The sequence below is a fragment of the Mchenga conophoros genome, linkage group LG10 (assembly GCF_057382185.1).
Source record: "Mchenga conophoros isolate Kocher_MC1m ecotype Shallow Benthic linkage group LG10, M_conophoros_male_GT1.1, whole genome shotgun sequence".
Classification (NCBI taxonomy): Eukaryota; Metazoa; Chordata; class Actinopteri; order Cichliformes; family Cichlidae; genus Mchenga; species Mchenga conophoros.
The window spans coordinates 4,879,539-4,895,806 of record NC_140535.1 but is presented as its reverse complement, the minus strand read 5'-3'; the positions used below and the strand labels follow the sequence as shown (position 1 = coordinate 4,895,806).

The window sequence follows — 16,268 nt, the reverse complement described above, 5'->3', positions numbered from 1 at the left end:
AAAAATATAGAACCTTTCAGTTGAAATTAATGTTTCAGTTTTTAACTGGACAGTCTATGAACAATTGTTTAACAAAGTCCCCACATCACTGCCCCCCACACCCCTCCCTATCAACTCAAATCCTCAAGCTGCATTAAAGGCAGTGAAGTTTTGTTCTCTCTATATTAAAGATGCTAAATCTGTTCAAAGTCCTCCAGTCTGTTTTCTCACTGTTGCTATCCTGATGTTAAAAATTGGAACATCCTTTTTTCCCAGAAGAAAAGCATAAGGTTTTTTGCACAGAGGAGGCCATAAGACAGGAGGTGATGATCAGAAGAGGATTCAGTCTTATTTGGCTTTTAAAATCTTTGAAAACAAGGAAAATATTCCCAGTCAAAAGTCCTCACATTTGGCACATGTGATGCAGCAATGAAACAGATTTGCCTCTGATTTATTTATTTATCACATATAGGTGATTCTATTCAACTTCACTTTTAAATAGACTTTTAAAATGTTCAACTTTAACTTTAGTCATATCTTAACATTATCTAGCCCCCTTTCTCTTCCCAGCTCTCTTTCAGTCTTTTTGAGACCATCCATATTTATCTGTCTCACTGCTTTTTCTAAATTATTAAGCTATGGCTTTACTGAGTGTCTGACCTTCCGATGTCTATAGAAATCTGGCTTTGGCAAGCTGTTTTTCTCTTGAAGCTGCAGGATGACTGCAAACACACCTTGGTTATACAGGCTCCATCCATCACTGAAGGTTTTGAGACAAATAGGATAACATTGCAATAGTGCCAAGAGAGTGTGATTGCCAATCCTTTTTCTTTGTGTCCAACCAGGTGGTGACTCTCTAGCCAGTAGGAGATACTTGTTAACTTATAACACACAAAGTCTCGTAGAGCCAGCCTTCCACTTGTTTTGCACTTACACAGGCGACTCTTTTATATCCTTTGAGTTTTGTAATTCCAAATAAATGAAAGAATTATAACATTCAACTAAGATGAATTGCTAAGTTTTGAAAAACGTATAACAATTGAGGGAGGCAAATCATTTTAACTGTAATTAATCTACCAATTAAGGAAATTGGGAGTGTTATGCAGAATTCATTCCACTTTGGTCTTGAACTTCTCCAATACGGCACCAGAATTTTAATCACTGGCTCTCTTCTATAGTGTCTTTTATTCTGTCTTTCTCCCATCACCCCCAGCCTGTTGTCCCAGATAGCCGTCCATCCAGCCAGGTTCTGCTGGAGGTTTCTTCCTGTTATTGGGGTGTTTTTCATTGCCACTGTTGCCAAGTACTTGCTCAGAGGGGGTCTTTTGATAGTTTGGGTTTTCTATCTATTACAATATAAATATATTCAATACATGTTGTTTTGAGGCGATTGCTCTAGTGATTTGTTGACATATAAATAAAAATGAATTGTATTACACTGACTTAAATGTGTTAGGTGTAACAAACCTTTTGCCCAAAGGCTTGGAAAACAGGGTCGGAAAAGAACAGATGACTGCACAGATGCTTCTCCTGAAAGACTTTTACTGATAGTTTTTTGCAGCCACTTCAGCCCCTTGTCTCGGTAGCATACTCTAAAGCTCCAGTAAAGTTAACTGAACTTTACTGCCATTTGGAGTACAGCATATTCCACTTAAACACAGGGTGGCTGTAGCTCGGGAGGTAGAGCAGGTCATCTACTGATTAGAAGGTTAGTGGTTCAATCCCTGGCTCCCCCAGTCTGCATGCCAAGTATCCTTGGATGAGATGCTCTCCAGTGCATCCGTTGCAGTGTAAATGTTAGTTAGTAAGAACTTAAACGCATAGAAGGAAGTGAATGTAGCATGCTGTATGAAGAAAAGCGCTCTATAAGAATCAGTCTGTTTACTTGCATATAGCAAGAAGAATATACAGTAGAAGTAGTTTATAATTTGGAAACAAAGTTTCTATTATATGCTGGGTGCATATTCATATTTCATGCTTAATTGAAGTAGTAAAATTAAAGAAACATGACAAAGGTTAAAGTATTAGCTAGTGAGATGTAGTATTTAGGTGTGTGGGATACATATTTAATCAATATTTCATATTTTATGATACTCGTCTCATTAGTGTGAATTAGCACACACTAATCAGTTAAGACAAAGTGTATGAGGATACAGAAAGATTGCACAAAGCTTCTGTACATTTACTACAATCTTCAAGTCTATCTTACTTTTTTCCCCTCCTGCAGCCTGAGACGGGTAGAATAAGGAATGTTAAGGACACTTTAAAAAGAAACCTTTCACTGCATCTGATGCAGATCTGTAGACTTGTATCTACTATGTTAATTGTTTGTCATTATATTAAACATGTTTTTAATCGATATGACTGTTTTTCACAAACAATACATTGTTGGAGACACCCATGCACACTCTACTGTGGACACAGGGGGACAAAGGGCTCTGTGGAGTTCTAACATACTCGTGGTAACAACTACATGTGAATAGCACAGGTCTGCAACCAAAAAACTGCATAGGACTTTTTGACTGTTTCACTGAAAACAAGAAAAATATTTTTAAAATTCCATCACGTCAGATTTTCTTGCAAAACTCAGGTTTTTAGTTTAATTAAGCGTACAATTTCCCCTTTTAAACTGAAATCTGGTATCCTATACTTGAGTCAAAAAACCATATCCAATAATGATTTCTAACATTAATTTAATATTTCTAAGTGTGAGACTCAAAGGAAATAAAGCGAAAGGAGGAGAGAAAGTTTTCTCAGACAAAAAGAGTGAACATGTAGTGTTAAATATATCATGAAGGAATTGTTTTTTGTTTCTTTGTTCAATTATAAGAAAGATTATGCATGGTTAATTGTAATAAAATATTGACTTTTTTTTCATCGCTGTTGTGCTTTTTTATTGTAAACTCCTCATGTTTTGCAAAAAAAAAAAAAAAAGTTTTTTTTTTGCAGACCTGTATAATCATTGAAAAACATATAGTTATTATTAAACCCTTTACTCCCTGGAGGTACTTGTACCAAATCAGGCCACATCACCAAAACTGTCACCAGAGCTGGTTTTAAAAGGTTACAAATTCTCTCCATGTTCACGGGACTTAAATAGATGTAACATTAAATTCTGTTACAAAGTCAGGAGAGCTGCAGTTGAAAAGTTTCAGAAAACTTCCAATAATACAAGTGTTTACTTGACATGTTGCAAAACTTCATTTTATTTAGTTAATTTCCCTTTACACAGAAATTTCAATTTGGAATAATCAGGTAGTCTAAATGAAAGAAACCACTACGATTTTAGCTAACGTCAGCACTAATTGCCTCCTTTCCTAATTAGTTTACACATTGCTCAGATCGAAATGTCAGTTTTTTCTCACGTAGCCTACGTACTACTGTCTGTGTTCTAGAACAAAACACTGAGATAACTTTATGAGATAACTCTCACCACCACTATCTAAAAAAGTGGAAATCTATTTATAGTTCCCAAAATATTCATGGCTGCCGACTCCTTCTCAGCCTGGAAAACTCCCATTTAATCATATAAGAGACAAATGGATGAATAATTTAAGTCAAACGAGGGGGAATTATTTCTGCAATGTAATGATCAGAGGAATGAAATCAAACAAAAGCAAGGGAAAATCCCTCTCACCTCTCATTCAACTCATGTCTGTGGACAAACATCAAACAAATGTGAACCCATTCAGGTCAGTGAAATCCTGGATTTAGCTTGGTGTCAACTGACTGATGTCTCAATTTCACTGTAATCACTATCTTACCAGCATATTCCGGGTCCACATGAGGAGGGTAGAAGCGAAAGTTGATGAAGAAAGGGATGGGCATTCCATACTTGAACCACTCCACCACATAGGGCTGGCCGTTCAAGGGATGGGAAACGTCGCATCCCAGGATGACGTTTTCTCCTGCACGTGCTGTCACAAACTGGGGCTCCTCTCGCACTCCGTGGGCACCTGTGGAAACAGTAACAGGTAACAGTTACAGGTAAGAATCCAGCTTACACACCGACAGAGTGTAAAGTTCCACTTTGGAATTAGATCCACGATCTGAGAACTTTTTATATGTGGAGTTTGTATGTTTTCCCTGTGTCTGCATGGGTACTACAGCCTCCTCCCACAGTCCAAGGAAATGCCCTTAGTGGAGTCGCGTTACCTGGTGATTCTAAATTGTTCAAAGGTGTGAATGGTTGGCTATCTCTGTGTTAGCTCTGCAACAGACTAGTGAACTGTCTAGGGCAGCAGTCCCCAACCCCCGGGCCACGGATCTGTAATGGTCCGTGAGTCGTTTGGTACCAGGCCGTGAGAGTTGAGGCTCAGGTGTGAAATGTATGGTTTTTATCGTTAACTCGGTTTCCCTGGGTCTTTTCCCGTGTTGTACTCATGTCTCTTATTTTGAAAGAAATATTTACATGTTACCATAGCGATCAGAGAGCATTAAGGGCCAGAGAGGAGGACGTTACTCTCAATGTTGTTGGCGCATTTCAGGAGGACGCTGCTAATAAAGTTACACGATTACACAGTAAAGACGCATTTATTATTATATTTACAAAATACCACCGTTTTTGTCTCAGTCATATCATTTTATTTTGTTGTATTTATCCGTGACACCTTAAAGGCCAGTCTGTGAAAATGTTGCCTGACATCAAACCGGTCTGTGGTGCAAAAAAGGTTGTGGACTGCTGGTCTAGGGTGTACCCTGCCTTTCTCCACTATGGCACCATTGATAGGTTCCAAGATGGATATTAACATGTCCATGTGATAGCTGTTGGCATATAAATCAACAAAGATTTCTACACTTGTCTCTAAAACAACAGGTCAGGCTGTATGTGTTTCAGTTGTTTAGTTATTGTAGCCTTTTATATACCTTCTTGTTTTTCAGTTTATTAGACACTTTAACTCCTCATACTTGCCCTTTAGCCAGATAAGGAAAAAAACAGTCATTGATATACTGAGCTTTCTTCATACTACAGGCCCCAGATCATTTATAAAACATAGTCTACCTGCACACTATTTGTCACAACAATGTAACAGCCCAAAACTTATGCAAGTGTTACAGCTCAGGCAGCCATGGCAGTTAGATGCTCAGTAGCTGTCATGGCTCTAGTAGTATCTATTAGACTTTAGTTTTTTTCTGCTATCAACATTGTTCCTTGATATAGTTGTTTATAGTAGTATTTTTTTCCCCATATGTTCTGTGCTTAACTCTAGTTTTCTGTTATTTTGAATGGTCCTGTTTTGGTTCTAATACAACTGTTCGTTTTAAAAAAAAAAAAAAAAAAAAAAATGTCGCTCCGCTCCATAATAGGCTAATGATGATCTGTCTCAACCAGCTCATTTGACTGACAAAGTTCTCAATCTGGAGGCTATCGTGACATCAGCCAGTTTGAAGTAAACAACAAAGGTGCCTGCTAAGCTCATTCCAGTGGTTTAACAGAAACGCCACGACAGAGATGGTTGAGATTAGCAAGAAATGTAGCAAAAAGCTGTTTAGAAACAGAGTTCCACCCAGGAAGTGAGTGTTTTTGTGTGATAACACAAACCTGGGCTCAGCTAAAAATTCCATCACTCGAGATGCAAAGACCACCGGTGGCAAATCCAATACACAACCAAGGCCACTGGGTGGTTGATAACAGCAAGATTAACAGCGCTTTCAGACACATGAATGTGATTTATCTTGTGAGAATCTTTTTCAACTGACAGAATGTGAACAGACAAAAACATGAAAGAGGTGATGTGACAGTAATGTCCCTGATGCTCGATAATGCCCGGTCCTTTAAGGTTTTTCTTTAAGCATTCGCTCTGTTCACTCAGGACCGGAGCAGTCCGAGTCAGTCTGTGTGTCTGTGGGCTAGGCGCTCACATTGATCCCAGGCTAATTACCATGTAGCTTGGTTTTATGAGCGGAAACCCGGTGTGGTAGCATTTTACCAGTCAATACAGCTAATCAGATGTACTCACTGCTCATTCCTCTGTGGCCAGTAAGGAAGCCGGGCAGGCAAACACAATCTACTGCGCACAGTTGATAGCCTGCTGCCTGTAGCGCTTCTAATTATTGAAATCAAACAGTGGAAGGCAATGTGAGCACATGGAACCAACAGGATTTTATCTACTATGTACAAATAATCAAGGGACAGCTCACTAGTGTTAGTACTGTATTCTGTAGAAAGACCTACTACAAATGTGAGTCAGCAAAAATATTTTCAGACACTGATAAAAAAAAAAATGCAGTCACTGTTATTACTGTGAGCTGAAGCATCAACTGCTGAAATATTTAGAAACCAGTGATTTGGTGAGTGGATATACTGTCTCAACCTAAAGCTCAACCTGGTCCCACACCAGCACTATTCATTTTTTAGTTAATTTAAAAGTAGTCCTACAAAGGACTATAGTAAAGACTCTCTATATGTTGTAAATACCAAAGATTACAACTGATTATAACTGTGCTTTATCATCCATGTATTCGCTTCCGCTTATCCTTTTCAGGGTAGCAGGGGGTGCTGGAGCCTATCCCAGTTGTCATAGGGCAAGAGGCGGGGTACACCCTGGACAGGTCGCCAGTCTGTCGCAGGGCTAACACACAGGGAGGGACAACCATTCGCACTCACATTCACTCTAAATTGTGCATTCATACCTATGGGCAATTTAGATTTTTCAATTAACCTATCCCCACAAGCTGCATGTTTCTGGACTGTGGGAGGAAGCCGGAGTACCCGGAGGGAACCCACGCAAACACGGGGAGAACATGCAAACTCCACACAGAAAGACCCTGCTGACCTGATGGTGGAATTGAACTCAGGACCTTCTTGCTGTGAGGCAACAGTGTTAACCACTGTGCTGCCCTGTGCTTTATCATATTTACCTGAAACCATTCACCAATGTGTTTCATGCAGAGGTGCTGAGTATTTATCATGAAGTGCAAGTACTGTTAGTGGAAACAAGCAGAGAGTGAGCTGTATTTCCAGGCTAAAATTAAAATAATGAAGAAATAAATATCTCCACAAAGCTGTTCAATGCAGCACAATGTGGAATAATGTGGAAAAGGACACGTTGGCAAAAAAGTTTGACCTTCTGTTGCTTTCTTTGGGGGGAGAAAGATGTCACGATGGAAACAGAAGAAGAAATATGAACGTGTGAATCAGAAGCAGAATGATAACACATGAGCCCACCTCTCCTTCGACAGTGGTGCCGAGTGCAACAGTAAAGAAAAGGTCGGGGCAAACAGCTCGCAAAAAACACACAGATATTAAAAGGATGCTTTCTGCTTCAGCCCCATCATCAGACTGAAGACCTCTCTAGTTTGCAGTTACCAATATGTGTGTTTGTTGTGCAACACACCAAAACAAATCACATTGATCTAGTAATTGAATATTCATTCAAGACCAGCTATAAATTCTCAACAGCGTTAACCCAAATTAAGTCTTCAGCCAACAGCCCGAGCTTTCAAATGCATATTAAGGCTGGAGGAGGGAAGCACGCAAAGCTTCCACAGTCACCTTGAACTGAGGTCACTACGAAAAGCAATTAATTGTGTAAGTTTAGCACTGAACAGATGATATTTATCATATAATTAGACCTAATCGTTACTGTCAGACTAATGAAATATAAAACACAAAGTGAAATGTAAATCAACAAATATGAGGAGAGCTAGGCTTCCCTAAACAGCGTGGGGTATCTCATTGAGTGATTTATTACCAGGATAGGCCTTTCATTTCCCATAGAATGCATTAAATAACACATTCATGTGCTACATACAGAGTATCTTTATACAGCACGACTGAGAGGCAGTCAGTGTGTATCAGAAGCAGCCTGTGGATTCGTGGTTTGATGTGTGTTCTCATGCTTGTTGGAAGAACTGGCTAATAACTGAGCGAGTGTGATTTTCCTATTGGTGCACCCCACACCTCTGCAACCCCACCCCCTCGCTAACACACACACATCTGCACACGCACTACCTCTAGCAGTGCTATGTGTTGATTGGCTGCTGGTGACATCATCACAGATAGCACAAAACAGCCCCCTTGGAAGGTATGACTTCACTGTTTATAACTGATGAGACAGAGAGGAGCAAGAGACAGACAGTGAGTTAAATCCCCACCACCACCGTAAGGGTTTAGCTCATTTACAATCAAAGACCCAGGGGAGGATACTGTGGCAAGGTAAAACCACTGAGGTGTGCATACACATACATACACACAGCTCCAAGAGTGTAGGCAGGGTGGAACAAAAAGGGAGGGTTCAGGGTATTGTTGCCAGGAGGACTGTAACGCTTGAGTACAGTAAGTTGCTTCAAAGCCACAATCAGATTATAAAGTATAGTGTTTAATGAAGGGTGACACAACAAGTCAGCAAAGTGTACATGTTTATTCTAATCTCAAAGAACTCTGACGTTGACTGATCACTTACAAAGGTAAACTGTTTTGTTTTTTTATTTCAATGTGACTAAGGAAAATGTAGGTAGACTATGATTGGTACAAGGAGAGAGGTGGCTGATATGACGGGGAGAAGGAAGGTAGATATAGTGGGAAAGTAATCCCAGTATTATTGGAGATGGGTTCAAGCAGTTCTACCATGGTGTAGACAAGAAGAGAAATGGAGTAGGTGAATAGAGGGACAGACAGGATATTCAGTTTGAAGTTGGACAATAAAGTTATGATGCTTAATGTTGTCAGTGCATATGCCCCAGAGGTTGGACCTTGCTGAAGAGGAGGAGGACTTGTGGATGAAATGATAGTGTCTCCTTGAGGAGAGATTTCTGACTGGAGAAGATTTCAGTGGAGGTGTAGGTGAACAGAACCGGGGTGATAACGAGGTTCTGGAAAGGTATGGTGCTAAGAAGAGAAATGCAGAAGGCCAGACAGTAGTGGATTTCCCAAAAACAAAAAAAAAAGGATTAAATGGCTGTGGTGAACACGTACTTCAAGAAGAGGAAGGAACAAAGGATGACTTATAAGAGTGGAGAAAGTTGCACACAGGTGGTGCACATTTCATGCAAAAAGTGCGACCTAAAAGTGATAGGTGACTGCAAGCGAGATTGGGCAGGAAAGGATGTGCAGCAGGTTACACTGATTAAGGATAGTGATTAAAAAAAAGGACTAATGAGTGAAGATAGCGCATTGAGAAGAAGCACTTTGAGGAGCTGGTGAATGTAGAAAATGAGAGTTAGAGGAGGACAGATGGAAATCAGTTAGTGAACTAGTAAGTACAGCGAAATAGGAAGGAGGAAGTGAGGGCAGCTTTGGGAAAGATTTATTGAAGCGAGCAGGCATAGAGTTGTTCCAGCTATCTATGTCAGTTTCTAACTCCAGTATCCAGATGGATGAGTTCTGCAAAACAATAAATAAACGTTTAAAAAAAAAATCACTGCAACAACAGTTTTCATGATGGGGCAAACTATCCACAGAGGCCAATACGGCTTTTTGCACCAGGCAGTAAACATGCTTTTTAATGCTGTAAAGTGGGGTATTATAATAGAGAAGCGAATGGGAGCTGGATTTAGCCTCCAATGGCACCAAGAGGAACTGCAGTTTTTTAGCTCTGGAGGTTGCCCATGTACTACAAACAGAATCCAGTGGAAAATACAAGTTTGTAAGAGCACACTTCTTTCTTCCTATTACTTGCATGACATTCTCAATGTAATTATTTCTAAACTCATTTTAATTCAATTTCTTTCTGCAGTTGCAAAGAAAGCAAAAAAACTAAATGTAACATATGTGTGTTACAGGTGTTCTCTGGTTCATATTCCAGTACACAGCAAAGTGACAGTCAAAGGTTAACTGTTTTTTCCTGGAGATCATTTAACAGTATGATACACTGTGACACTACAAATAGGTTTATCGCCACAATGAAGTCTCACAGAAAGGAACATTTCTATATTTCTATATTTATACATGGTGACAAAAGAATCCATGCATAAAAAAATCACTGAGGTGCAATAAATAAACAATACAAGAATAATGCATTCTCAACACTGTAGTATCTGAGCTGAAACTCTGATGACAGTGAGCATACTCAGGCCTCTCAGCTGTTCCCCTTGGTTTGTTCCTGGCGCTGCCACAACAGCAGCAACTGTCCACCCTTCCAAGTGTCTACATAATGTTGTACACAGTACAACGTAAACTCTTTTTAGCTACATCCTATTATGCTTGCACCTTCTTTCTGAATCATATTTGAAAGTTGAACTTAGCATACTGTGGTGGTAATAAAATGACAGTCCTGTGAAATGAATGGAAGCATTATTAATCATGCCAGTCAGCCCATAAGCCCACACTCAGAAACCCTTAATAAACATGAAGCAATTATTTTGAGTACAATGGAACTGAAATATATCAAATCAAAGGTTTATTTATTCAAAGTGCTTGCTATAAGCTGTAAATTTAATTTGACCAGATTACATTAAATTTAACCTTTTGCATTGAATTTTGGAACAGATTTTACATGTTATTAAAATAATTAATTAAGCATTTTGGGCAGAATTTAGTGTGGAGCACATATTGTACAACAAGGGATATAATATTCCACCAATGGCTACAACAGAACTCACTGAATTCGCAGGAATTTAAGAGTAGCACTTCAATAGGATGCCACTGTTGCAACAAGTCAGTTCATAAAATGTCTTTAGATATTCCACCATCAACTCTAAGTGGTATTATTGCAGTGTGGATGAACTGAGAAGTAACTCAGTGATGAAATGGCATACCACACAAAGAAGAAGTCGCCAACACTCTGCAAAATCAAAAACTGCAGAGTGCAGATTAACATCCATGTAAAAACTAGAGATGGCACGATACCACTTTTTTATGTCCGATACCGATACCGATATCATAAATTTGGATATCTGCCGATACCGATATGAATCCGATATAGTGTTTTTTAATCAACAAAACTGTTTTTTAAAATATCTTGCTGCATTTTGCAAGTCTGCAAGTTCATACTCAAGTTTAAAACAACAACTACACTAAAGCTATTCTGTTATACCTGTATACAAAAAAATATTTCATAGTTCAGCAATACTGATCAATCTAATAAACCTAAACCTACACCATCCTCCCTATTCTGGTATTTTAAAGAGTACTTAGCGTAAATATTAAGCAACCTAACTAATAGGGTTCCAACTCCCAGCAACAAAAATAAAAAAATAAAAAATAGGGAACCACCCCTCACGCTCCACCTCATGATGCTTAATCGACGTAATCAACCTTAATTTGATAAAGTGTGAAAAAAATGCACAGAAATCAATTATTTTTCAAGAAATATTAAATAGATTCAACATCTTTCTTCAACAAAATTGCAGACTGCACAGATGGTACCTTCCCAAAGGAAAAAGTACTATAGCTTACTAGGGTATATATATTAGACTTAACAGTTACTATATACAATAATGGACTTCTATTCATTTTACATAAAATTAAAACTTTGGGTGTCAGATAATTATTTATTAAAAGCTCGACATTTTAAATGAGAATAAGAAAGAAAAGTATGTCTTTGTGCCCCCTTTTCCCTGTTCATGCCCTATCGGCCCCCCTGGCTAAACTTTGCTAGATCCGCCCCTGCACAGTTACAGCCGTAAGCTACGTAGAAAAAGATCCTGGAGTAGAAAGTAATATTAAATACATTCTAACAACAGCTGATCAAGCTTAAACGTGCTGCTGTTGTTCAGCCGCTGGTTTCCTCTTTCTGGTGCAAAGTGGGCCAAAAACAAACCAGAGACACGGACTCGCGACAGAAAAGCCGATCAGCTGATCGTTAAGCAGTTTCATGATTGAAGTAGCAGCAGGGGAGGCAGTCGCTCCATATATCGCTTGTTAAGCTTAAGGCAGGAATGCTTTACAAACATTCAGAGATGGACTTACACACTTGCTTTACTTCTCTCGGGGATAACTTTGTCGGAGATGAAATGCCGGGTTGCTAGCGAAGCTCCACATGCTATCCAGACCACCGACAGGTCCCGCATGCCACAGCCGCTCTATCACGTGATGCATACTGCTCCGACTGCTAACGTTCTGAGGTGAGTTACGGCGTGTTGCAAGTTTTGTGAGGTGCTTTCGTGATATTTAATGGATCGGATTACATTTTTTATTTTTCTCCGATATCCGATCCAGTAATTTAGGTCAGTATCGGACCGATACCGATACGTAATATCGGATCGGTCCATCTCTAGTAAAAACTGTGCATCGGGAGCTTTGGTGCATGGGTCGAGAAATGAGTTTGAAGTTGTAAAATGAAGGGGAGATGTTGATTGTCGTCTGTGCATATGGCCAACGGGTTGGATGTCAGTTAGAAGATATAAGATATATATATAATATATATTTCACTCGCTGGGCTCACGTCCTCATTTTATGTTTGACAGTGTTTTTGTAGGTAAAGGTGAATGGCTTGGACATAAATTGAGCTGCTGGTTGGGGAAGTAGAAGTAGGACCTGGCAGATCCCCATGTACTAAACAGAAGTGAAGAAGATAAAGAATTGATAAGGGGAGGTAGGGCGGGGCATGTAAACAAGAATAAACAGCTTATCGGACTGGGGGAGCCTATATAGATGAGAACCGCAAGGAGCGTGTTTGGTGGCGTGGTCCCACTCTTAAGTGTTAGATGGAGTAAAGTACAAACCCATGCACCCTTTATTGCTCTCTATTATTATTATTGTTATTTGGTGGTAGTGGCATTTAAAATAGCATTTACAAATAGTGTATATTAACTCTTAATATTTTTCCTTAGATGCCCAACAAATATGTTAAAATTTTAAAACAGTATCGAAATGTCTTCAAAACCCAAAACATAGGAGCAGACAAGAGCTTGACATCAAACACAAAACAATAAAGTTAAGTGTGCACAACCATGTGAACTGCAGTGTATTTGTTGTGAAAGGAACAGTGAAGAACAATGCAGTCTAAATCTGTGTACTGGAAGAAAGATGTAGGAAAAGGAGGAAAACTGAAATCTGCAATTGCAAAGTCATATCTACAAGCTAAGGGGAAAAGCATAGCTCATTGGTGTTTGTCAGCTTGTGCTCCAACCCTCCGATACACAAGGGTGGCTTAAAACACTAATGCTACCAAAGGATGGGAGACTTGACCTAATTCTGGGTCTTGGGCTCTCATCCCTCATCATTTGAATTTAAATATCTTTCCAGTGTGCATGCAGCAGCATCTGGTTCACCATGAACTGAATGTGTTGCAGAAATTATTTATATTGCCTAAAGCTTGACGAGTTTGACTACGACAAGCTTTTAATCCCAAATACATACTGCTTTCAGTCCACGCAAACAACCGAAGCCACCGGTTAAAGTGACCACACCTGGCAAAGACTTTCAGCCAGCTTTTTTGATTATGAGGCTCCCATTTACAAAATGTCTTTAAATCCAGTCCACTTTTCCTGGCACTGATGCGCTGATGCATGTCATGTGTTGATTCCAAGATCATCAGTTCAAGCTCAACTACAATGTGCGACTGCCTAAATGGACAAGTCAAATCCCTTCTGGACAAAGGTTTTATTATCTGACGAGAAAATGACTGTTTGGCAACAATGACAGAAAGTATGTTTGGAGTAGTTAAAAACACTATAGCGACTGTCAAACATCATAGAGGGTGGGAATCCTAAAGAAGGAGGACGATTTCCAAGTTCTTCAACTTCACTTCAAATAAAACAGATGGTTGAAACATGGACACAATTAGGCATTTCAGCCGGACAATGATCCCAAACACACATCAAAACTGGTTTTAGAGTAGCTAAAGCAGGCTAACATTAAGCTTCTGGGTTGACTTTCCCAAAGCCCGATCACAGCCTTATTGAAAATTTGTGGACTACACCTAAAAGCCAGGTCGATAACATGAAACCAACCAGTTTAATCGAACTTTCTCAGTTCTATTGGTGAAACATCCAACCAGAATCCCATCTCGACCTGAAGTCTTTGGCTGCAAAGACATCAGGTCGAGGCGTAACTTGCTAAGTTACATCAGTTAACCAAATATCGCTTAGCAATGTTAGTGTGAGTATACTATTTATACCTATACAACCCTGTGTGGATTAGAGAAAATCCAAAATAAATTCAAACTTATGCACGCAGTTATTATTTTCTGCACAGCCAGCTGAAGTCGCAGCTAGCAGCAGCCATGACGTCAGTTTGACAGCAAATTTTTTTGTACAGTGCCATTTGTGCAAGGAACAGCAAGATGGATATAAAATGGTCCATAGATTTGTCTGTGAAGTGTCTGTGAAGAGGACAAAGAAGTGTGATGACAAGTCCACCCGCTGTGATCGAGCAAAGACTGACAAGTTCGCTACAATTTCCAGTGTGGGGATCATTTGTCACCAACTGCATCACGTGCTACAACCCTGGTCTACATATCACCGTTGATGAACAGCTTTTCCCATCAAAGACTCGGTGCTGTTTCCTGCAGTATATTGCAAGTAAACCGGACAAGTTTGGGATCAAGTTTTGGGTGGCCTGCGACCTAAAATCCAAGTACATTTGCAATGTCTTCCCATATCTTGGCAAGGACCCCAATCGTCCCAGTGGGGAGAGACTTTCTGAAAATGTAGTAATGAGGCTGATGGAACCATTCCTAGACAAGGGCAGAAATGTTACCACGGACAATTTCTTCACATCGCTTTCACTTGCGCAAAAACTTCTTGGACGGAAAACCACCATCCTCGGCACAGTCAACAAGATTCGCAGGGAAATTCCTCAATCCACTAGACAGACAGATCGCAATGAATTCACCACTCAGGTATGCCACTCCACACCGAGCCCTGGAAAAAGGGCCACGTGTCAGGTCAAACACAGATGCAAAAAAAATCAGGCCACTGTGCGATGTGTTCACTGCTACAGGTACACATGTGGTAAATGCAGACGACAGATACCGTGGCAGTGCCAGGATTGTGAGTGATTGCTGAAAATGTTGAAATGTACTCACTCACTTTTTATCATTATTTGTAAATATGTGTACAAATGGTTGGTTTTTTGTACTGTTTTCATCAATAAATGTCAGCAACAAAGGACATACAAAGGACATGTGTTGATTTCTCCCTAAGATGGCAAACTGAAACACTCCACTCCCCCACCCCCTCAATCACTCACCCCCACTCCCCTCCCTCCAGAATTCCTAGGTAACGACCTAATATACATATGAATGACTAGCCAATTTAGCTTCCACTTCCAGCATTTGACTGCTCTCCGGCTTTTAAAGGTAGAACGGTAGAAGCCTGGAAATCCCAGTGTTAAGCCTCTTACCTCCTGCTGACCGTCAGGAATTAAGGCCAAACAGCTGAGGGTAGATCAGCAGACATTCAAGTTAAAGAATGTTCATAAAGAAGCAAGGGCAAACAGCTCTATGACTATTTCACTCTTTAAATACTGACAATTTAATAAACAAGTCTCTATTTCAGCAGGCAGATCGTGAAAACACCACGTTCATTATGTAAACCCCAGATTTCTTTACGCTATAGTTTCTGTATTGTCTGTTGTTTTCATGCCTGCAATGTGTGATCAACCTCTGGCAAACCTAGATCTTTGGTGCAATTTTGTTTGGGAAGATGTAAACTCTCTGATCAAACTGCTGTTTCAGGAGGGTAATGATGGAAAACTCCCAAGTTAATCCTGGCACAAACCTAAATGAAGTGAAGCAGTGTATTCTCATCAAGAGAGGGATACACAGACATTTTTGCATCTATTCAGCTATCAGCATGTGTTACATGTTCCACTCTTTTTCTCTTTAAGTAACTTTAAACAGGTCAGGATCACATTCCACCACTGGAGGAAGTACATATGTATTTCAGCCCACCGTGTTTTTGGTAGGAAATTAACACTTAGGCAGGTTAAAGACACTGTTCAGCATCCACATCTAAGACAACTCCTCAAACAAAGTCAGACATTTCCTCTCAGACAGATGTAAGGAATGTCGAAAGTGCTGTGTAACAGGTGTAGTCGTTATGAGTCTACATTTTGCAAACACCAATCTGAATCCAGGTATTTCTCCGGAGCCAGGGCCCAGGGAACGGATTCAAATAAATTCGACACCCCTGCTCTTGTGTATCAGCCCACACAGCAGTAGTGCGTGTGGGCTTCTCCCATAATTAGCAAATCCCCACATGAAAATACAAAAAAATAAAATAAATGCAGCTCTTGAAGCCTACAAATACTTTAATAATTACTTAAAACAATATCAGTCTTACAGCGAAGGAATGAGGGGGAGTGGTAGAGGTAGAGCAGGTCACCTAATAATCAGAAGACTGGTGGTTCAATCAATGGCTGCTCCAGTCTGCATGCCAAATATCCTTTGGCAAGATACTCC

At 39.9% G+C, this 16,268-nt stretch overlaps 1 protein-coding gene across 3 annotated transcripts in view; it reads right to left on the bottom strand.

Moving 5' to 3' along the window:
* Positions 1 to 16,268, bottom strand: part of igsf9bb (immunoglobulin superfamily, member 9Bb) — a 174,514-nt gene that overhangs the window by 118,470 nt on the left and 39,776 nt on the right. For all 3 annotated transcript variants that reach the window (XM_085288276.1, XM_085288277.1, XM_085288278.1), the window contains exon 2: positions 3,744 to 3,935. In XM_085288276.1, coding sequence (XP_085144402.1) covers positions 3,744 to 3,935 — 192 coding nt within the window. The remainder of the gene's footprint in view (positions 1 to 3,743; positions 3,936 to 16,268) is intronic.